Below are 19,433 nucleotides of genomic sequence, written 5' to 3'. Positions count from 1 at the left end.
TCTCTACTTTTATGCGAATACGAATGCCCAGCAGTTGACCTGTGCAGGCAGACATCTTGGTGCATACTTGACCGACCTCAGAGGGAGGTGACATAACGGAGAGGATTAAGTTTGCAGCTCTAACGAAACCATTAAACAAACTGATAACCAACTTAAAGCTGGTGATTCTTATTAAAGTACAACGAGACCGATGTTGTTTAAAGCAAAAACAGCATCGGAACCACGTCTTGTCCTGGCTGAGGCAAAGAAAGTAAGTTGGTGGTATCAGAGGAATGTTGACTCCGGTGCAGTGGGGGAACTGAGCTGGCTTTCCAGGCCCTCCAGTCTTTAAGCACACGCCAGCTTCGATGAATGTCTCACACAGTTAGCACTAACTCCGGGGAGATGAAGGCAGCCAATGCCCTGGAAAAGCCTGACTCTTCAAAAGGCCTGTGTGGCTCTTTCTCAGGAGAAAGTGATGTAATCACCAAAACGCCTCCTGTCTGACAGCTTCTGACGGTAGGTGGAAGATGGGGTGGTCCTCGGAGAAGAAAGAAATGGGTTGACAGGAGCGAGACAATAAAATAGCAAAACAAAATGCTAATTTGAGGAAAGTAAAAGTCTGTGAAGACAGGGGGGAAAACTCACACTAACTTCTAGCCAAATGTTGGTATTTTGATTGTGGGTGTGACTGGAGTCGTCCGCAAACCATCTGAACATCTACATAACCTAAACTGTAATACTGTGCCTCTCTACGATAGCTGACAATCCACTGCAAGACATAGAAAACATCTGTGACTTTAAGATAGAAACCAACTTGAAGGATCAAGGTGATTCAGAGAGATACAGTTACCACAGAGCTGCTTCCATCTACTGCAGCATGTTTTCATTTGATAGCTAATGTCTGACCTGCGTGAGAGTAACACGAGCCAGGAGGCCAGGGAATTATCTCACGTCAAACAAGTGTGGAGAGGACCCGAGTTGACAACCCTCCTCACCCGGATCTCTATTTAGGTCTGGGGTGTCATCATCACAGGCCATTACCACCAGTCACTGCCTAACTTCTACCTGCGTCTCCTCTGCCGGCCATTAAAGATTCAACACTTGAAACAGTTCGTGTTGAGATGCAGCAACACTTCTGACAAATGTGGATTTATTCCCTCGAGATCACGGAGAAAACTAATGACTGTATTTTTCTACTCAAAGTACAAATGTTCAGAGAATAATGTTCGAGCCGATGTGTCAGCCTCGCTGAATGGTAACCATAACAACACGTGGGCTTCATACAAAATACCTGCCTGTCAACATCCATAAAAAATGTTAATTACCATAATTGTCATATCGATATGGCACATTTTGACTTTAATATAAATATCATACATTTCCATAAATGTGTCCTTTTACAGATGCAGCATCAGCAAAGACAGCTTGAGGTCCAGATGTGAGGTCATCTACAGCGCCCTCAGCTTCACAACTGAACAACGAGAAAAATGTAATTGGGGTTTTATGTGTATCACGAGAACGTTTTCCCAAAGAGGGTCTTTGTTATGCAGTATTTTGCATTAATAGTCGAGACTGCGGTGATCCTCAGTCTAATTTGTCTTCCTACAGTTTCATAATGATGAGATATTTTTACACTTTCCATAATCTGAGATAATGTTCTTCATTGTAGAGCTGTGTGCAGCACTTTGTTTCAGTAATGCTCGTCCATGCCCCACTATAGCCCCCCCACCCCCCTTACAAACACCACCACAATAAACCATCACAGTCCGGCCATCAGCAGCACTGGCAGTATTGGTGGTCCAGTGCACTGTTGAAAAAAATCCATAACATTTTAACCATCCTCAGCAGACAGGCAGAGCTCTACCTCACAGAGGCCCTCTCTATGTACCTGTCACGTGACAGTGTGTACTAACTAACCAGGAGCACAGCGCCTTGTCAAACTGTGTAACTTAATTTCATCGGTTTCCACTTGATGTTTCAACTGGAAAATCAGTGAGAGAATATTTCAGGAACTATAGACTTTCCATGTCGTGGATGGATTTAAACAAAAGGAATCGAAATAATGTGTCACCATCGTTCTGATCTTGACAACTGTTGCATTAGGTTAAATGTAGAACCAACAGCTTCAACCAGCAGCTCTTACAGTGGGAGGACTGTTGCATCGCTCGCTGCTTAATGATGGTTACGAGCACACAGCTGCTCAGTCACTCTGCAGTACAGCATCTTGCAAACAGCCTAAATGTTAAGCACAGACACGAGTCAGGCAGTGACACGGAAAGACAATGCATCAGGAATCAGGGTAAACATGCCACATTCACCGAGGTTGGCGTTGCCAGTTAACAGTTAGCCCTGGTCGCCGTGGAGACAAGCTCAGCACCCAGCTCTTCATTTTCCCCTACCTGCTGTTCTCTCTGCGCTCCGCCAGCATCTCAACTCCTCAGCAGCAGAAGACAGAAAAAATATTCCACTGTACCAAGACCGACTCCTCTACCTCCCAAAAAAAAAAAATAAACGTTCGTCTTACTGATGAGTCGACAACAACGGTGTCCTGTGCCTTCCCCTCACCGCGGTCAGAGAAGAGGACAGGCTAAGCTCGGAGGCATGGCTTGTCTTCATTGGCACTGCCAGAGGCTTTGTTTGCCAGCCAGTGTACTGTGTGTGTGTTTGTGTGTGTGTTGTGTGTCTGTGTGTGTGTGTCTGTGTGTGTGGCCTGCCGGGACTGGCACAGCTGATCCCCCCCTGACACCGGGTGTACAAGGCTTTGGAGGAGGAGGAGGACGGGAGGTGGAGTGGCTGTGGCCGTCTCTCACCGAGAGGAACGTACCATTCGGTCCAGAAACGGGAGGGGACATGCAAAACCCTCAGTAGAAAGCAGCATTAAAAATTCATCTTGGTCATTAGGTACATCCAGGCTCACTGGGTTCACATTAACTTTGCATTATTATGACATCAAGGGTTTTGTGCTACACATGTAGAGAATGGAAAAGTTTCCTCTGAAGCATTATTTTGTGATATAAAAAAAAGCAGGAAGAGATTGATTTGTTGATTTGTGGACGATCATTTAAAAAACATAAAATACTTCAGCAGGTACCTCGATCTGTTATTTCGAGTTATTATTTTAAGAACCCTCTGCTGGAGACTGTTGGAACATTCTGAGATTCTTCTGGTTCACTAAGACGATACTGGAGTGTGGTTTCCAGCAGGGCTACACTGGGCCATATGGAAATGAGGCCAGCAGGGAGAGCAGATCATCCACCTCACTGAATGAAGCCAGGCAATAAAATCTCCTGCTCAACATACCACCGGCAGCAAGGTCGGCTATGCACAGGAAAGTGACAAAATCTGATTAACTGCACCCAGAGACCTGTTGTGTTAAATGAGCCTGAAGGTTTCTCAGTGACTTGTATAACCACAACATTCAGATGTGATTTCAGCTCTTCTCTGCCTAAACCTGCACTTATACCGCCGACTTACAGGATATTATTAAATGTGTGTCACTCTTTTTGTTTCCATTCAGTCTGGAGATAAACTAACAACAGGATCCAAAGCATAAATAACAGTTAAACCACAATAAACCACACGCTTTGTGGATATAAAAGATCTGCAAAGTCCAAAGTAATGCTTGTTGCACTCCAGACGAATATCAGTCCCACTTTGGGTCCAGATCCGACGATTGCAGGGGTGTTGTCGATTTGAGGCTGATGTGAAGATTCTCCTGTTGTGCGACAGGTTCACAGACATAATCTTCACATCACAGACTGAATCCAATCATCCTATAGAGTCTCTTGTGACTGGTGAATGAGCAGAAACGCACAACAGCCGATTAAAGTGTCACCAAACGGATGTTGCGTACTTGTGTTTAGAACAGAAAAGTCTGTGGAACTGTGGCAACAATATTACACAAACCAGCGCCACAAGGTGACGTCACCAGCCGTCCGCCTCCATGTTTGTTGTTGTGGTGGTTTCATCTGTCAATGTGTCTATGGTCTCCCACGTTTTTTTAAAACGAGTTATGATTTAGCAGTCTGTCTGCGGTCGGTTGTTGTATAACTACAAAAGTGAACAGTGATTGGTTGATGCCTTTATTTTGCTGTGCAAAAGCTAAGCAACGTCCTTAAGAGGAAAAAGATGCCACTTTCTGCCACATAATGTTTTCCTTCTGTGTGAAAGTACTCGTGACAAAAACAAAAAAGTCTGTAAAAGCCTTAATATTGTTATCATCTAAAAATACAGAGTTTTCCAGCTTTGTCCACTAACATCTATCAATATCTAACTTTTGCCATTAATTAACACAAAAACACTTTGTATGTGCATGTGCAGTATGTTACAAACACTAAGTACACACACATTGTCTGCGCATGCTTAAGTATGTGTGTATTGACAGTGATTTCAGTGCTCTGCTGGCTCTGTGATGTGCAGAGCCCCCCCCCCCCCCCCCCCGGGGGCTAATTAACAATGATCCTCTCCTGGTTTCTTCCTGCTCGCTGCTTCTTCTCAACGCAGACGACAACTCGTAAACTACAACTTACAGTAAATGTCTGCCACACACACACACACACACACACACACACACACACACACACACACACACACACACACACACACACACACACACACACACACACACACACACACACACACACACACACACACACACACACAACAAAGGATGTCTTTTTCTTTCTTCACGTGGCCTGAGAAAGTTCACTTTGTGTTCCGAGTGGGATATTAGCATTGACCTTGTGCTGTATTATCCACGAGGTTTTTTAATGTAGCTTTTCAGCATGAATCGATATGAAGAGCCTCAGAGAGCAGAACACACAGTGCTGCTCCCGTCCCAACACACACACACACACTCAAATGCACAGATAATAAAAATGCAATCCATGATAATCTTTGGGGTTTTTGTGTATATTAGTATTTGCTGGGTAAAGCTTTGCTCTCATCCATTTAATGACAACATCTCTATTTATATTCCCAATAAGGCTTCACACACAACATTCTTCATATCATCATGGAACCTACAAGGAACCATTTTTGTTCTGAATATTTCTAAACAATCCCAGTACATTCGCACTGCTACCTTCACTTGTCACTCGTCACAGCTTTTCTCTACTTCATAATATCACTAGGAAGGAAATACTTCAAGACTTCTGACTGAAAATAAGCTTTTTCAAGACCTCACTTTGACATATTTCATAATTAATCAACTAGTCATGAAACATTGATACCTTATTATAAGATGAACCATTAGTAGCGGCATACAGGATACATGAGGTAAAGTTTTCTAATAAACTAACGGATGTGTTGCGTTAATGCTAAAGTATCAGCAATGTTGCTTAAATAAAACTGATTCATCACTGAAAACTGGGAATGTTTAATCATAACGGTCATAAAACTGCTAAATATGTAAACAAGACGGTAACTGCTGATGTTCACGGGACACAAGGGACGCCACAAACCACGCAGATCAAGATACTGTGTCTTTGCCTCAACACCTGTGGGAGTGACTGTAACTCCCCAAGAGAGAAATACCCACTAATAACAAAGAAACATCCAGTTGTAGATGCAAGGGGAGGCTGAAGGTTGTGTGTATTCATTAAGTCACAGCAGCCCGAGTTGTAGCCCTGAGTAAACTCTGCTGAATGACTCAACCGGTGATAGGTTTCAGTGTGTGCTCGTCTTAAAAGCACAGTGTGAGAAAAAGCCCTGGGGTCACAGTCATGACGTCACCAACTACTGGCAGGTTTGGAGAAATCTCAGGAAATCAGAGTAAATAGCCCCTGTGGCTGTTACAATCTTAGCTGAACACTTTGTGCACATTGTCTGAATAATACTTGACTGTTTATGAGTTGAATTTTGCAGTTTCACAAGCTAATTGGAGGCCGAGATGTTAACTGTTCCAAAACGTTATTTTGGAGAATGAGAACTTTAATGTGAAATGATTGCTTGTCTTAGGACGTCCGAGCCAAACAAATGGACAGGGACGTTGTTGATGTCCAACTTAAGAGTCAGTCCAGGTCAATGTGTAACAAGATGTGACTTAGTTTCACAGGCAATTCGTTTTCTGGACATTTTCTGGAGCTTGTCTATCTGGGTCAACATGAGCAACATGTATTTAATTTAATTCTACAGCTTGTTGAGAGAATTAAAATGGCAGCATTCCCATTATTGTGATTTGGTTCCAAGCAAAAACACTTAAAACTTGGCAAGTTTTAAACATAAGGGAAACTACAAACTAGAGATTAAAGGGCTTCAGGTTTCTTTTTATTACCAACTCATCTATTAATTTTACTGAGTTAAAAAACAGGGAATATAATGGCCTTCATATTTCCTACCCCAAAATATATCACTCAGATCTTTTCCAGCCATGAATTCAGAACTAAATGATCTTTATTCTAGTCAATCAACTAATCGTTACAGTAGTGCTTCTCAATGAATGTCAGCTTATTAACTTAACTAATGTTTAGGTTATGACAGCAAAAAAAGTATGAAGGTCCACAAGTGTCTCGGAAATAGTAATAAAGCACTTGATTGACTAATATTTAAATATATAAATTTATATTTTTACAAATAAATGTGTTAATACTTAAGTACCATTTCCGTGACACACGCTAATTAGCTGACATTCATTGAGAGGCACCACTCTAACGATTCGTTGATTGACTAGAATAAACATGGTTTAGTTCTGAATTCATTCAAACACACGAAGCCCTGTGTGCAGAAACAAACTCACTTTGGTGACATGTCACAGAAGCAGCTGCAGCCTACACATCTGTCCACCGCTACTTTACCTAATCAGGTTTTTATATTTGATTAAAACCTTCAAAAGATCATCAGTTACTTCCAAAGGGGTCTAATGGCATAAACAGATTAACTGTGGCTACATTCAGTAGTTGAACAGTATTTAACCAGTCACTCTCTGTAGGCCCTGTTTCTCTTCTCATGGTGGTGTTGACATGTCTAATGGTTATTTAATATGACCAAACAAACTGGAAGGAAGTGACTGCAGCAGCTTCACTGAGTTCAGTTCAGGTCGCACACACCAACTGTTTCTAAGCCCAGAGCCTGTCTGACAAAGATGAGACCGTTAATGGTGAAATTAATGTATAATGAGAATGTGGTTTTGTTAAATATTCACTTTCAGGACTTTACCAATGTAAATATGGTTAAAAACAAACAACTTACATATGCTCATCGTCTGTTGGCTGCATTTCTTTATTAAAATCCATTTAATTTTATTCCTCATATTCACCAAGGCTATAAATACAAGTTGGGTCAAGCTCATCTAACTCGTACTATTCAGCTCCAGCCTCGTATAGAAGAGGAGGTAATGCCTCAAGTTGGAAAAGCTCAGATGTTAAACTCAAGGTTCAGTTAATAAAGTCAGAAAAATATGGCAACACACTGCTGGGTCATTATAATCTATACGCACTACAAGAAATGTGACTTAATGACTGTAACTGATGACCATGACTTTGTGGAATGGCTGTAGGGTCTTATTTGTTTTGATTTCAATGTGAGTCTGTTTTGTTCCTTCTCCATTGTTTTTAAATTTTCAGCTGCTGCTGTCTTTTTAATATTATGATTAATATTGTTATTGTTACTTCATTTTATTAGTTTGTTCTTTATAATATGTGTGTGATGGCCAGTCTCTGGCTGGGGTGGGGTGGGGTGGGGTGGGATACAGTTGTTGTCGATTTCTGTTTGTGAGGAGATAGATATTTGCAGAGTCATGTCACAGTCAGGTCGTATTTTCAGACGTGTTGGAAAGAAGTTACTGTAAAAATGAATATTATTGTTGTCGTTGTTGTTGCAATGCAGGTCAAACGTTCACCGTTCCAGGTCTGTACTCGTGATGCAACACTGAAGAGTTATGGGTGCACGTGATGTTTTTGGCAGGTGAATCAGACAACCAGGGGAAATAATTGAGCTGCATGTAACATCTGATGCACGGCTAAGTGTGACTGAACGGGATGTGCCACAGTGAATTATGCAGAGAATCAGGTATGAAGGTGGAAGATTAAGACGTTAAACCACAGCTGCAGCAACAACAGAGCTTCTCAGCCTCAATTAAATAACATGTTTAACATCCAAATCATTATTTGTCAGCTACGGACTATGTCTGTCTGCCTAATAACCTTTAGATGTCCACCGCTAACCTCCAGGCACTGGGTAGATTGCACTGATCATCATGTGGAGGAAACAACAGACATTCCTGCGTTGCACACATGTCACAAGCAAGAAGACTGGAACCGCCTGCCACAGGAAACCGTCTGAGTCAGAAGCTTCTTTTGAAAACAAAGCTTCACATGTTATTCTACTGCACCACAATCCCCTGACTTCACCTTATGCCAGTTTTAAATCTTGTGATGGGGGGGGGGTCATGCTTACACTTTCACGCAGCATCTAGTGCAGGTCTGTCCGTCCTGGGAGAGGGATCCTCACATGTGACTCTCTCTCTGGGGCTTCTACCTGTTTATTGGTAGTTTTCCTCTTGTTGAGGGTGAAGAACAGAGGACGTCGCACCTTGTTCAGATCTACCAGACAAACTGTGACTCGTGAATCTGGGCTCTACCAATAAAATGTCTTTATTCTCTTGACTTCACGTTATAACGGTTTGTGAGAAGTGCTGTATGAATCAAGGTATTAATATCTAAATATGATTGTTTTCATTGTGCAGATAATTACCCACGTCCTTTATACTCCTAGATGATTACACGCAGTCAGGTTTGAAGAGTCACGTTCACTGGTTCTCGGACTGGTTTTTAAAAAACTGAACCTGCAGGAGATTTGGACCCATTTAAATCACGTGATGCAGATGCCTGTGTCACAGCTGCGCCAAGTAAACACCGCAAAAAGCGTGACACGCGTTTGTACCAACACACCCCGCATCACGCTGCAGCTCCAGGGGCTGCGGGGCTGCGGGTCCCCGCGCGGCCCCGCAGCCCTGGAGCGGTGCTCCGGCCTGGGGTCGCGCTCAGGTGAAGGTAGAGCCGCACATCAAGCATCGACGTGAGGCCGATGTAAATATGCCAAATCACTGCGGCTGCGGAGTCTAAACAAACCCGGCAGCGGCAGGTCGCACGGACACAGCCCCGTCACACCGCTCCGGTCCCGGGCTGCAGCGGCGCACGTCCCCGGGTGTTTTCCACGGGGGGCTGCGGTGGGTTGAATCCCCGCAGGGAGCCCGGACACAGCCTCCCCCCGTGGGACCGCAGACGTTAGCTCGCGACCCGCTAGCTAGCGACCAGCTGATCGCACTAGCATCTGATCTGTCAGGCTACACGGCGACGTTCAACACACACACCCAGTGAATTCATAATCGTATTAATAACAATAATACTCGGGGGTTGATTTCGTTGCGTCCTTCTGGACCCCGACGTGCTAACGTTAGCTCCGGCGCCGCCGCGGTTGCAAAGCGACGTTAGCGTAGAACGCACATTCCAGTGTATGCTAACCCCGAAGCTAGGCGGCTAGCAGCGACGAGCTAGCTCCGGGGACCTCTGCGTGTCTCTCTCTGCGCGAATCCGCCTCAACACTCACCAGCGAGCGGCGTTTGCGGCAGGTTTCCTCGGCGAGCTCCGGCGCGTGAATCAAGTCGGTGCGGGAGCCTCCGGGTACATCCATAGGTCAGGCGCGACGCTTTAATCCAAGAGTGGCCGCTGCTCCCTCTGCTTCCTCCCGCCGCCGGTGGCCATTTTTCCTCAACATCCAGATCCGCGGAGCTCGTCCCAGCGCCGCCGAGGAGAGAGTGGCCGGACTGACAGCATCCTCCTCCCGCTGCGAGTCAGAGGCGCAGCCGCGAGGTAAAGCTGACACCTGCTGGAGCCACGGAGGAAAAACACTCCGGCTCGGCATCACCGCAGAGAAACTCACAGTCATTCATTCTTTAGCTGTTTTTAATATTCATAACCTCATCAAAACTCATACATCATTTAATTTGACAACCCTTTAAAAGTAAAGGTATAAAGGAAACTATATTTGAATATAGATAAATAAAGAGAAGCCTCCAAAAGTATGCTTATTCAAATGTGAACATATATAAGGATGGAAATATATATCAAATGAAATATATACATCCATACGAATAGAGTATTAACTCACAGAAAAAATAAAGAGAGCACTGCACAAATATATGCAAATGAACATTTTAAAGTATTAAAATGTTACGGTGCAAAAAGGAAATATATCAAAATGAAGTATTTAAATATCAGAAAGATAAATACAGAGAGGACTATGCAACTTTATATATATATTTATAACTTATATAGAAATATTCAAATGTGAAAGTATATAAATATTTATAAATGGAAATATATGCATATATACACAAATTAGGTATTTAGTCATAGATAAATAAATAGAACACTACAAAATATGCAAATACATAAATGTGCAGATGTAAGGATATACATTTAAAGTTATACAATGAAATATACACATATATACAGATAAGGCATTGAATGATGTAATATAATAATATAACGATACAGTAACATGCAAATGTCAAAAAGTAAAGACATTTAAACATATATAGGAAATACAAAGTTATATACAAATTATCTATTTAAATAAAGGTAAATATACATACACAGAAATGTGAAAATGTAGAATGTAAAATTTAAATATAAAATTTATAGAAATGAAAAGGTATGAAAGGAAATATATACGTATGTACAGATAAGGTATCGAAGTAAAGACACATAAAAGAGAACACTACAAAAATGTACTTTGAGAAATTTGCTAAAGTAAGAACATGAAAGTGAGGAAATTTAAAGGTATTAAAGGCAAAATATACTTATATCCAAATAAGGTATTATATATAATGTATAATAACCAGCAGCAGGTGGCAGCAGTGACTGAGGAACCTGTCACCTGCTGCTCATTTCAACCTGAACATTAAATATTGTTTGGACATGCTGATTGTTCTTGTGTTGCTGTGAGCAGCTGGAGGATCTCAGCTCCTGACCGACTCCACTCCACCCTCTGTGCCCTCAGGCTCACGGCTCTAAATCTCAGCTGTAATACAAAGTATAAAACACAAGGTGACAGCAGATCTCATCTCATCGTGAAAACTTCAGGACTCAATCAAAGTTCAAAGCCACACGTGCGGTTTGGTTTCAGGCCCGACCACAAACCACTGTCACCACATGGAAACTCACACCTCAGTCATGTTCATTCATCTTCAGAATTAAACTGTTTCTGGATCCAGAATCCCAAAACTGACTCTTTGACTGTAAATAATAAACTGCAGAGGAACATTATGGAAACTGTGACTCTCGTCAGTTAGATTTTTTGATTGTCGTCTCTGCTTTGAAGCCTTTAATTAGCACCGGAATCTATTGTGTTGTGTTTGGGTTCGGCTCAGGACTTTCCCAAGAGGGAGATACCTTTATTTCTCAATAACCAAACCTGAAAATCTACCTTTAATTAGCGGTTGTGGAGAGAGTTCATGTTGCTCGGTCCAAGTTTCCTCCTGCATGAAAAGATGCCATTAGATAGAAAGAAAGGAAACTTAACCTTCACTGTCAGGAGAGTCCCAGCGGCTTCAAGAATCATGTTTTAACCATTTAATTTAACTTATTAACAATCTCAGATAATTCATCTTTCACAGCAGGTGCTGATCGATCGATAATGATTGGATCAAAATAGTCACATGACACATGCATCTTATTTTTGAAATATTAAACTATGTTATATCAGGTTATATTAGGTTCTATTTTATGATATCATATTATGTTATATCATAAATCCCTTTTGATGATTTTTGAACTTATATATAATGCATTGTAAGGTGTTGGGTGTTAAGAAATGCACCGGGAAAGAAAATGTATTATTATTATTATTATTATTATTATTATTATTATTATTATTATTATTATTATTATTATCTGTAGTGAGAGCTCAACAGCATTAATGGAGGTGGACAGGTTTTGAGGATTTGGAGATCCACCTTCACGTATCTCAATACGCGGTTTCAGAATCAATAAACCTCTTATCACATCCAAGTTATAGTTTTGATTATATGCAGTTTGAAAGGTTATTAAAACTTGGCAGAAGTCAATTGTAAATTTTACAGTTTTGATAAATTTGACGTAAACATTGTTTTGTGTCAATTGCCATGAAAAATGTTTTGGTTGCAGAAAATCAATGCTTTCTATGAAAGTTGCTCATCATCTCCAAAGACCGTCATATATACACAGAAATTAAAAAGTGCTGTGCAGGGGAAACCTCAGAGGTTGACCTGTTAATATATAAACCGTAAAACACATGCACTGCGCACAAAGTCACAACTGGAACCAAAATAATAGTCCATGTTGTTTTCTGGACTGGGCCCAAAACAGCAGGTGCAGCAGCTAAAAAGGGGGGGGGGAGTTCAGCCGGTGGAAAGTTCCAGTGAAAGTGAACACGAAAAAAAAGCAACTCTGCTCCAGTAAACGATACCAGCACCTCTTCAAAACTCCTTAAACAAGCCTGAACAGGAGCTTTACTGTAAGAACGCACCATCGATAAACAATCAAGGAAAACGAACCTTCGGGCCCTGGCATGGTTCCCTGTGCAGACGCTGCAGCTTTTACTTAGTTATATACGTAAGTTGGTTTTTACACCAGCAGATTACAACGATGTGGGTTAACCGCTACACAGAGTTTAGTTCCTCTACAGTTGTGACTCACTGACTGTTAATAAGAATCAAAACACACCAGAGAGATGAAGTAACGTTTCCAGAGAACAAGTGAGTTTCAGATGCACAGTTTTTTTCTCTGGACAAACAACACAAAGACAAACGACCTCACACAAAACTTTCTAAGATACAGAAAATTAAAATAAAACATTTACCATCTCAGGTTTCAATATATCAGACATCATGAGATATCATATTTGTTTTCAGTGCTAGATTCACGTGATAATGCCGCCTTCTTTTTGTTGGAAGATTTTTTCCGTCACAGTTTCTGTTCTTTAATCTAATCTGAATAAAATGTGAGAGATTCACAGCAGCAGAACCAGATATGATCTCATTTCACTCTGATCTGTCGGCTCTGCTTCTCCTTCCCAGCAGGACACCCTGCATGCTGCTTGGTTTTCATCCAAACAATATCGAAATTTGTTGTGTCTTCCACTGTCCTCGAAAAATTCCCGAAAGCTACATCCCACCAGCTTAGAAGAAGATGTGCCTCGACCCGATCTGACAAACAGGGAACTGTTCAAAAGTGAGTGAAATGTGGCTCTGGGTGACACAGCAGCAGACGGGCAGGTGAAGAAGACGAGCACACAACTGCACAAAACAAGAAATGAGGAAAACAACTGCATATTAAGAGATACAGAAAATATCTACAGTGTGAAAATGTAGTGTTATTAAAGCAAAGGCACTGACTTGTGTTACAGTCCAAACCCCCACGGCCCAAATAAACCTTATGGTATTTCTCACAGCCTCAGGGCCCCGTCCCCTTCTCTGCACAGCAGCAAGGATTTCTTCATGTCTGCTTTTCCTTTTTTACAGATCTATTTTATGGATACTCAAAGCAAATCTTAGAATATGATTTCCTGGAAATCACGTGGCTCTGCAGATGTGTTTAAACTCTGTTTGCAGAGGGTGGGAGCAGCAGTTAATTAATGGATCGTGCTTCATATTCAGAAGCTTTTGTTGACGTCGTCTCTGTGGTTTTGTCTCTTTGCCAACTCTTGCCTCACAACAAATTTCCCCTTGTGGGACAATAAAGATAACCGGTAACCTCTAACACAGATTTAAGTTTTGTGACTGTCACAATCCCTGAAATAAAACGTCACAATAGCTCGTCTGTGCAGGAATCTTATTACGAGCATGGACTTGCTCACAGCGTCAGGATGTGCAGGTTACTCTCACATTAGTGTCTATGGGTCATGTTGGGGAGTTGAAATGTTGAAACTATCGATTTTGGGTCAATTGTAAAAGAAAGCGAGTCGTTTATGTGAAGTAACATTTCTCTTTTAACTGCAGCTTCCCCTGGAACACAATGAATGCTTTGTCCCGTACTGCTTTTTTAAAAAGAGGAACACGACATTCGTTCTTACTCAACATGTGAAAATGCGTAAAGGAGAAGGTCAGTGAGCTTCTGCTCGTGTGGAAGACGTAGTTAACACTCGTCCTCTTGTTTCCTCATCTCGTTTCCAAAGAAGATGTCCAGAGAGATTTTGTTGACGATGCCAAATGTCATTGTGGATGTGCTGTAAAAAAACCAAAAAACATGTGATCTCTGCAGCGGAATCAAAACGTTAAATCCTGCTTCACCTGAAAGCTCGGGACATTTCTGTGCTTATTCTGGGTCTTTGCAAAGAGTCGAAGAGTCTCAACATCCGTCCACCCACTTTCGAGGGGATCTGTCCAGTAATGGTTTTGTAATGCTGCTAACAGACAAATAAATAAACGGATGAAAACAGAGGTCAAGTGTGGGTTCATCACCACGACTCAACTTAGATGATTAGATTTGATCAAATGAAATAATAGGACCAGCATTGAGACCGATAATGATATAAATTCCCGTCCTTTCATCCTGAAACTCACTGAAAGGCTGTCGGGAAATCACAGTTTAACCTCACTCGCCCTGTCGCAGCGTGATAACGTCTATTATCTCTTGTCTTGGCAGTAACTACAGACTTCTGGCTGAAAGAAGTTTCTCTGCTGTTGCTCAACAACTCCCACACTCACAGATCGACATCTACTACTTGGGAGCGTGCACACACAAGCGTAAAATTCCCACTCAGCACTGACATCAACGAAAAAAATGTGTGAAACGATGTAGATTAAAGATTAAATATCGGGGCTTACTGTACAAACTTCAGATTTCTATCTTATTATTGATGTGCGTCTCAGACAGTCCAGTCATGAGCAAGTCGTCATGTAGAAACACAGAAAGAGGACGAATCAAAGATGTGTGTGAAAAACAGGTGACTGCCCCGAGGTGAGAGGGGTTCGTTGATTACGTCTCTTTATTACTGAACCGATTTCCATGAAACTTGGTGGAAGGATGTGATGTACGTCAGGGAATTAGGGCCCGATTCGTTTTTTGAGGGTCGTTTAAAGGACGAATGTCTATGAGTGAGTGCAAATTGGTGCAAATCCAAAGAGGTAAGTTCTGGATCGAGTGAATTTAAATGAGGTTTAAACTCTGACTGAGGGACTTTCCAGGTAAATGAGAAATCAACGCACTTCACTTTCACTGACAAGGACATTTCAGAAAATCTTTGCAGTTGATTGAGTAACAAAATAGTGAAAAGGTTTTGAGTATGATACGGTACAGTACAGTATGATATATGATATGATATGATATGATATGATATGATATGATATATGATATGATATGATATGATATATGATATGATACGATATGATTGACTATTAAGCCCAAAGGAAATGCTTGTGCCAGTTTGATCGAAGATTAGAGCAATAATATACAACAGAGTGCAACGCAATAAAACAATGGAGTATTAATATAATGAATTCATATAAGTGATAATAAAAAATAAAAATATAAAGTGTATTTTAAGTAAAAATAAAAAAATAAAGTGTATTTTAGGTAAAAATATAAAGTGTGTGCAGAGTAAATGTAGAACCGGTGCCCATAGAAATAACAATAGTAATAAAATAATTTATGTGAGACAGTAAACTAATACTAAACTAATTACACTGATAACAGGAATAAGTCACATGGACGTCATGCTGCACATGATATTGAATGTTGTCCTCCATCCTGCTTGTCCTCATCTGCACGGACTGTGTCACTTTCATGGAAAGTTGGATTGTGTAAAGCGTGGAAGGTATTTCTCAATTCACTTTACCAGATAACTGGCCTCAGGGCGAAATCTGACAAGAGACACAAGAAGACGTTGGCGAGGAACCCAGAGGAGCGGAGGAGGAAAGAGGCGTCCGCCCGGGCACGTGTGCCAATACTTTCCAGTCAATGTGCCGATCACACTTTCATTTTCACTTGCACACCTGTATAAATGTACCTGCAGCTCTTCCCTTCTCCTCACAGCAGCAGCTTCACTCACTCCTGAACAGAAGAGCCTCTGAACCCTGAGCTCACTCCTACGAAGACATGGCCTCTCGACTTGCTGCAGCTCTGCTCGTGCTGGGCCTCATCTGCACTGGGTTTGCAGGAGGTAAGACACAGAGAGACAATGTTAGCTGCTCAGATTTTAGATTTGAATGTATCATTGCATGCGTCTGTTTCATTTACCCCCCCCCCCCCCAAACCCCCAGTGAATTAGATTCTCTTTCTCCCTGCAGCTGAGGTTGCGGTGGATTGTTGTCTGAGCACCACGGACAAGTTTTTCCCGCTGATAAGGATTTCAACCTACACACTGCAGCAAGCCGGGGAGGGCTGTGACATCAGTGCTACTGTGTAAGTATATTTACACCATGTTTACATGTATTCATTAGTCAAAGGGAAAGTCACAGTACTTTGTTTTTCAATTTCCTTCCAGTAATGATTGTTTCCGTTTTCAGGTTCATTACGAAGACTAAAAACACCATCTGCATCGTCCACCCCAGCGAGTCGCACAAGAAAAACAAATGGGTGAAAGCTCACATTGAACATCTGGATAAAAATAGAAAGGCACAGAAGTAATGAGGTAAATTACAAAATGAGCTAAACTTTACAAACAAAAAGTGCACAAAGCGTTTCTTGCATCTGCTAATGAGTCACTGCACATCTTGTTTTGCAGGCATGCGGAGAAGTGGACTCTGGGAAAAAGATGACAGCTGAAGAACCAGATTCATTTCCATCTCTGTTCACAGACTGGGAGGATATTTATTTGAGCTTTGTTTTCTGTGATGCTGTAAATTGTCCCGCTTCAACTCATGTGCTCACCAATCTCTCATAATCTCTTTCGGGTCGTTTATTTCAAAGTTAACTAATATTTTTTGTATCTTTTGTAACAACAACGGCTAAAATACTTTTATTAGACTTTTGTAAATGATGGTGCGACCCCGCTCTCTGTGTCTCTCGTCCTCCTGGGGGGTCTCGACCCCTAGATTGGGAAACCACTGCACTAGACGAGCAGCTGGAGGAGATCAGACTGAATGTTATTCAGTCATATTAATGAGGATGTATTGAGTGAGCCTCCATGACAGTGACTCCAGACACTGGTTTGATGTACAGTTGTGTTTCTTCTCTGTAAAACTCATTTCATTCCCATATGAAAGTAGAAAGTTACGTTATTTGCTGTTTGAGAAATAACTTGTACAAAGCATTGTGATGATTTTTGTATTGTATTATTATTTTTACAATAAAGTTTGGTATCAATCTCTAACGTCTAGTTGCCGACTTTCATTGAAACATCGTCACCTTGTTGCCGAGCAGCAGATATGAGCCCTGAGCGTGAAGCATGAATGAATCAGCTGCTGCAGAGTTTAATCTGAGTCATTTGACAAAAACAAGTCTGACTCTTCAATTTATATGTATCTATAAATTGAACTGAATTCAAAACCTTTAATATAATTCACTCTTCTTTTTCTTCACATTAAACTGTTGGTGAAATATGAGACTTCAGAGACAACAGGAAGTTCTTTCAGCCAGTTGACCTTCTCGTGTGTCCCCGAGCTCACAGTGTCCCCGAGCTCACAGTGTCCCCGAGCTCACAGTGTCCCCGAGCTCACAGTGTCCCCGAGCTCACAGTGTCCCCGAGCTCACAGTGTCCCCGAGTTCACAGTGTCCCCGAGCTCACAGTGTCCCCGAGCTCACAGTGTCCCCGAGCTCACAGTGTCCCCGAGCTCACAGTGTCCCCGAGCTCACAGCTACAAGAGTTATACTGTGAGACGACCCCGGCTGCTGGACAGCATCCTGTGGAATTCTCCCACGATGCACGTGGGCTCTGACAGCGCAGCCAAAAAGCCCCTCAATCAAAAGCAAAAGTACTCGTGATGAGTAGTTTTGTTCTCACGGTTTAGGATTTCATTGCAACTGTTTTATTATGATGAACTATTACGGCCACGCGGAGGTAAAAAAGAAATTACAGTCATAAAGTTACACACAAAGACTGTGAGAAGATCAGCGTCTCGCCTGCAGCATCTTGTCAACTTATACTTTAGGATAAGTTTCACAAATAATGAAACACTTGATATTTATTCTTGTAATAATACAACTTTTTCCTCATTAGATTACAACCTAATTCTTGTAATATCATGATTTTTTTTTTCATTGAACTATGAATTTATTTCTCTCATGAGGAATTTATTCTTGTAATATTATAACTTTTTAAAATTGAATTACAACTTTATTCTTGTAATATAATGACTTTTTTCGTATTACATTCTGACTTTATTCTTGGAACAATGCAACTTTTTCTCGTTAAATGACGACTTTATTCTCGTAATATTATAACTTTTTACAATGAAATTACGACTTTATTGTTGTAGCAATACTCTTTTGAAATCCCGTCTTTAGTCTTTTAATATTACGACTTCTGTCTCGTTAAATCACGACGTACGTCTCACACTTACAGCCCATAACCAAGATTTCTGGTGACCTCGAGCGTCTCGCTAAAGTCTTCTACCACCGTCCAGCTCCCGCTAACAAATGTATATCAATAATAAACGTCCATGTTGTTGACTCCACACTTGACATGTTTGCACGTCACGATGTTCTGCTCCGTCGGGACACCTAACCTCAACCTCGGGAAGAAACGAAACTCATTGTCCTCGTTTCAAACTCTTGGCAGAATGTCACACTTGGATCAGTTGCTCTCTGGAGTCCTGCCAGTTCTTTTCCCCCGCAGGCGAGAATGTTCATTTTTCCTGTAACTGCTTCAGCAGGGAAAATCCAAGAGAGTAAACACAGCGGGCAAACCTCCAAGGCGGTTTACAAGAAACGAGAAAGTTTCTCTGCAAAGGCTCCACAGGCTCTCAACCCGTTAGTTAAATATTTGCTCTGGTGATGCAATGAAGCCGTCAAAAATAAGTGAATGTGTTAGAGAGCAAATTAGATATTGGCGAATTTAGACATAAAGACACAACTGCTCATCACTTCCTCAATACAGACCCTCTATGCAAAGGTTGTGGAATCAGTTCCACTGCAGTCGCTGCCGTCGCTTGTCTTTCATATGGGAGTAAATCAGCATGGGAAGTGTGAAATAATGCAAGTCGAGTTTGTTCTTGCTTTGTGTTTTGTTTTGTTTCATTTCTGGTGAAACGACCGAGCCTGAGCGACAGATTTATGAGAAGACAACCGTCACCAACAAGTTCCCTGCAAAGGATCCAGAGACGCAATCTTTACCTTTATCTTTAAATCTGATGACGTTTGTCTATTAGACTGCTTCACGGCCTGTTAGCCTCGAGCATGCCTTCAGGCTGCAGCTCCTTCCAACTGACCTGTCTGCTCCTGTCCCCGAGCCGATGGCTTCTACTGGATCCGGGTTCTGATGACGTCAAACCTGGGTGCTTGTCTGGACATTTTCAAGGGGTCCCCGGGAGG

At 41.7% G+C, this 19,433-nt stretch overlaps 2 protein-coding genes across 9 annotated transcripts in view; one reads left to right on the top strand and one right to left on the bottom strand.

The window, feature by feature from the left end:
* The window catches only part of wdfy3 (WD repeat and FYVE domain containing 3), a 75,690-nt gene extending 65,944 nt beyond the window's left edge, over positions 1-9,746 (bottom strand). For 7 of the 8 annotated variants that reach the window (XM_034596209.1, XM_034596208.1, XM_034596211.1 and 4 more), the window contains exon 1: positions 2,382-2,726. In XM_034596209.1, the coding sequence (XP_034452100.1) occupies positions 2,382-2,410 (29 nt within the window). In that variant the 5' untranslated portion in view covers positions 2,411-2,726. Of the gene's footprint in view, positions 1-2,381; positions 2,727-9,528 lie in introns of those variants that run through there. The other variant, XM_034596213.1, reaches the window with a different exon arrangement.
* A 6,215-nt stretch (positions 9,747-15,961) lies between these two features.
* Positions 15,962-17,271, top strand: LOC117768112 (C-C motif chemokine 20-like). Its single transcript, XM_034596221.1, has 4 exons — positions 15,962-16,122; positions 16,250-16,364; positions 16,469-16,593; positions 16,687-17,271. The coding sequence occupies exons 1-3, from the start codon at positions 16,059-16,061 to the stop codon at positions 16,587-16,589; spliced, it is 300 nt and encodes a 99-aa protein (XP_034452112.1). The 5' UTR covers positions 15,962-16,058; the 3' UTR covers positions 16,590-16,593; positions 16,687-17,271.
* Positions 17,272-19,433: the final 2,162 nt, after the last annotated feature.

This window comes from Hippoglossus hippoglossus, chromosome 9, assembly GCF_009819705.1.
Source record: "Hippoglossus hippoglossus isolate fHipHip1 chromosome 9, fHipHip1.pri, whole genome shotgun sequence".
Taxonomy (NCBI): Eukaryota; Metazoa; Chordata; class Actinopteri; order Pleuronectiformes; family Pleuronectidae; genus Hippoglossus; species Hippoglossus hippoglossus.
The sequence above is the reverse complement of the archived record's forward strand: the minus strand, read 5'-3'. Positions and strand labels throughout refer to the sequence as shown.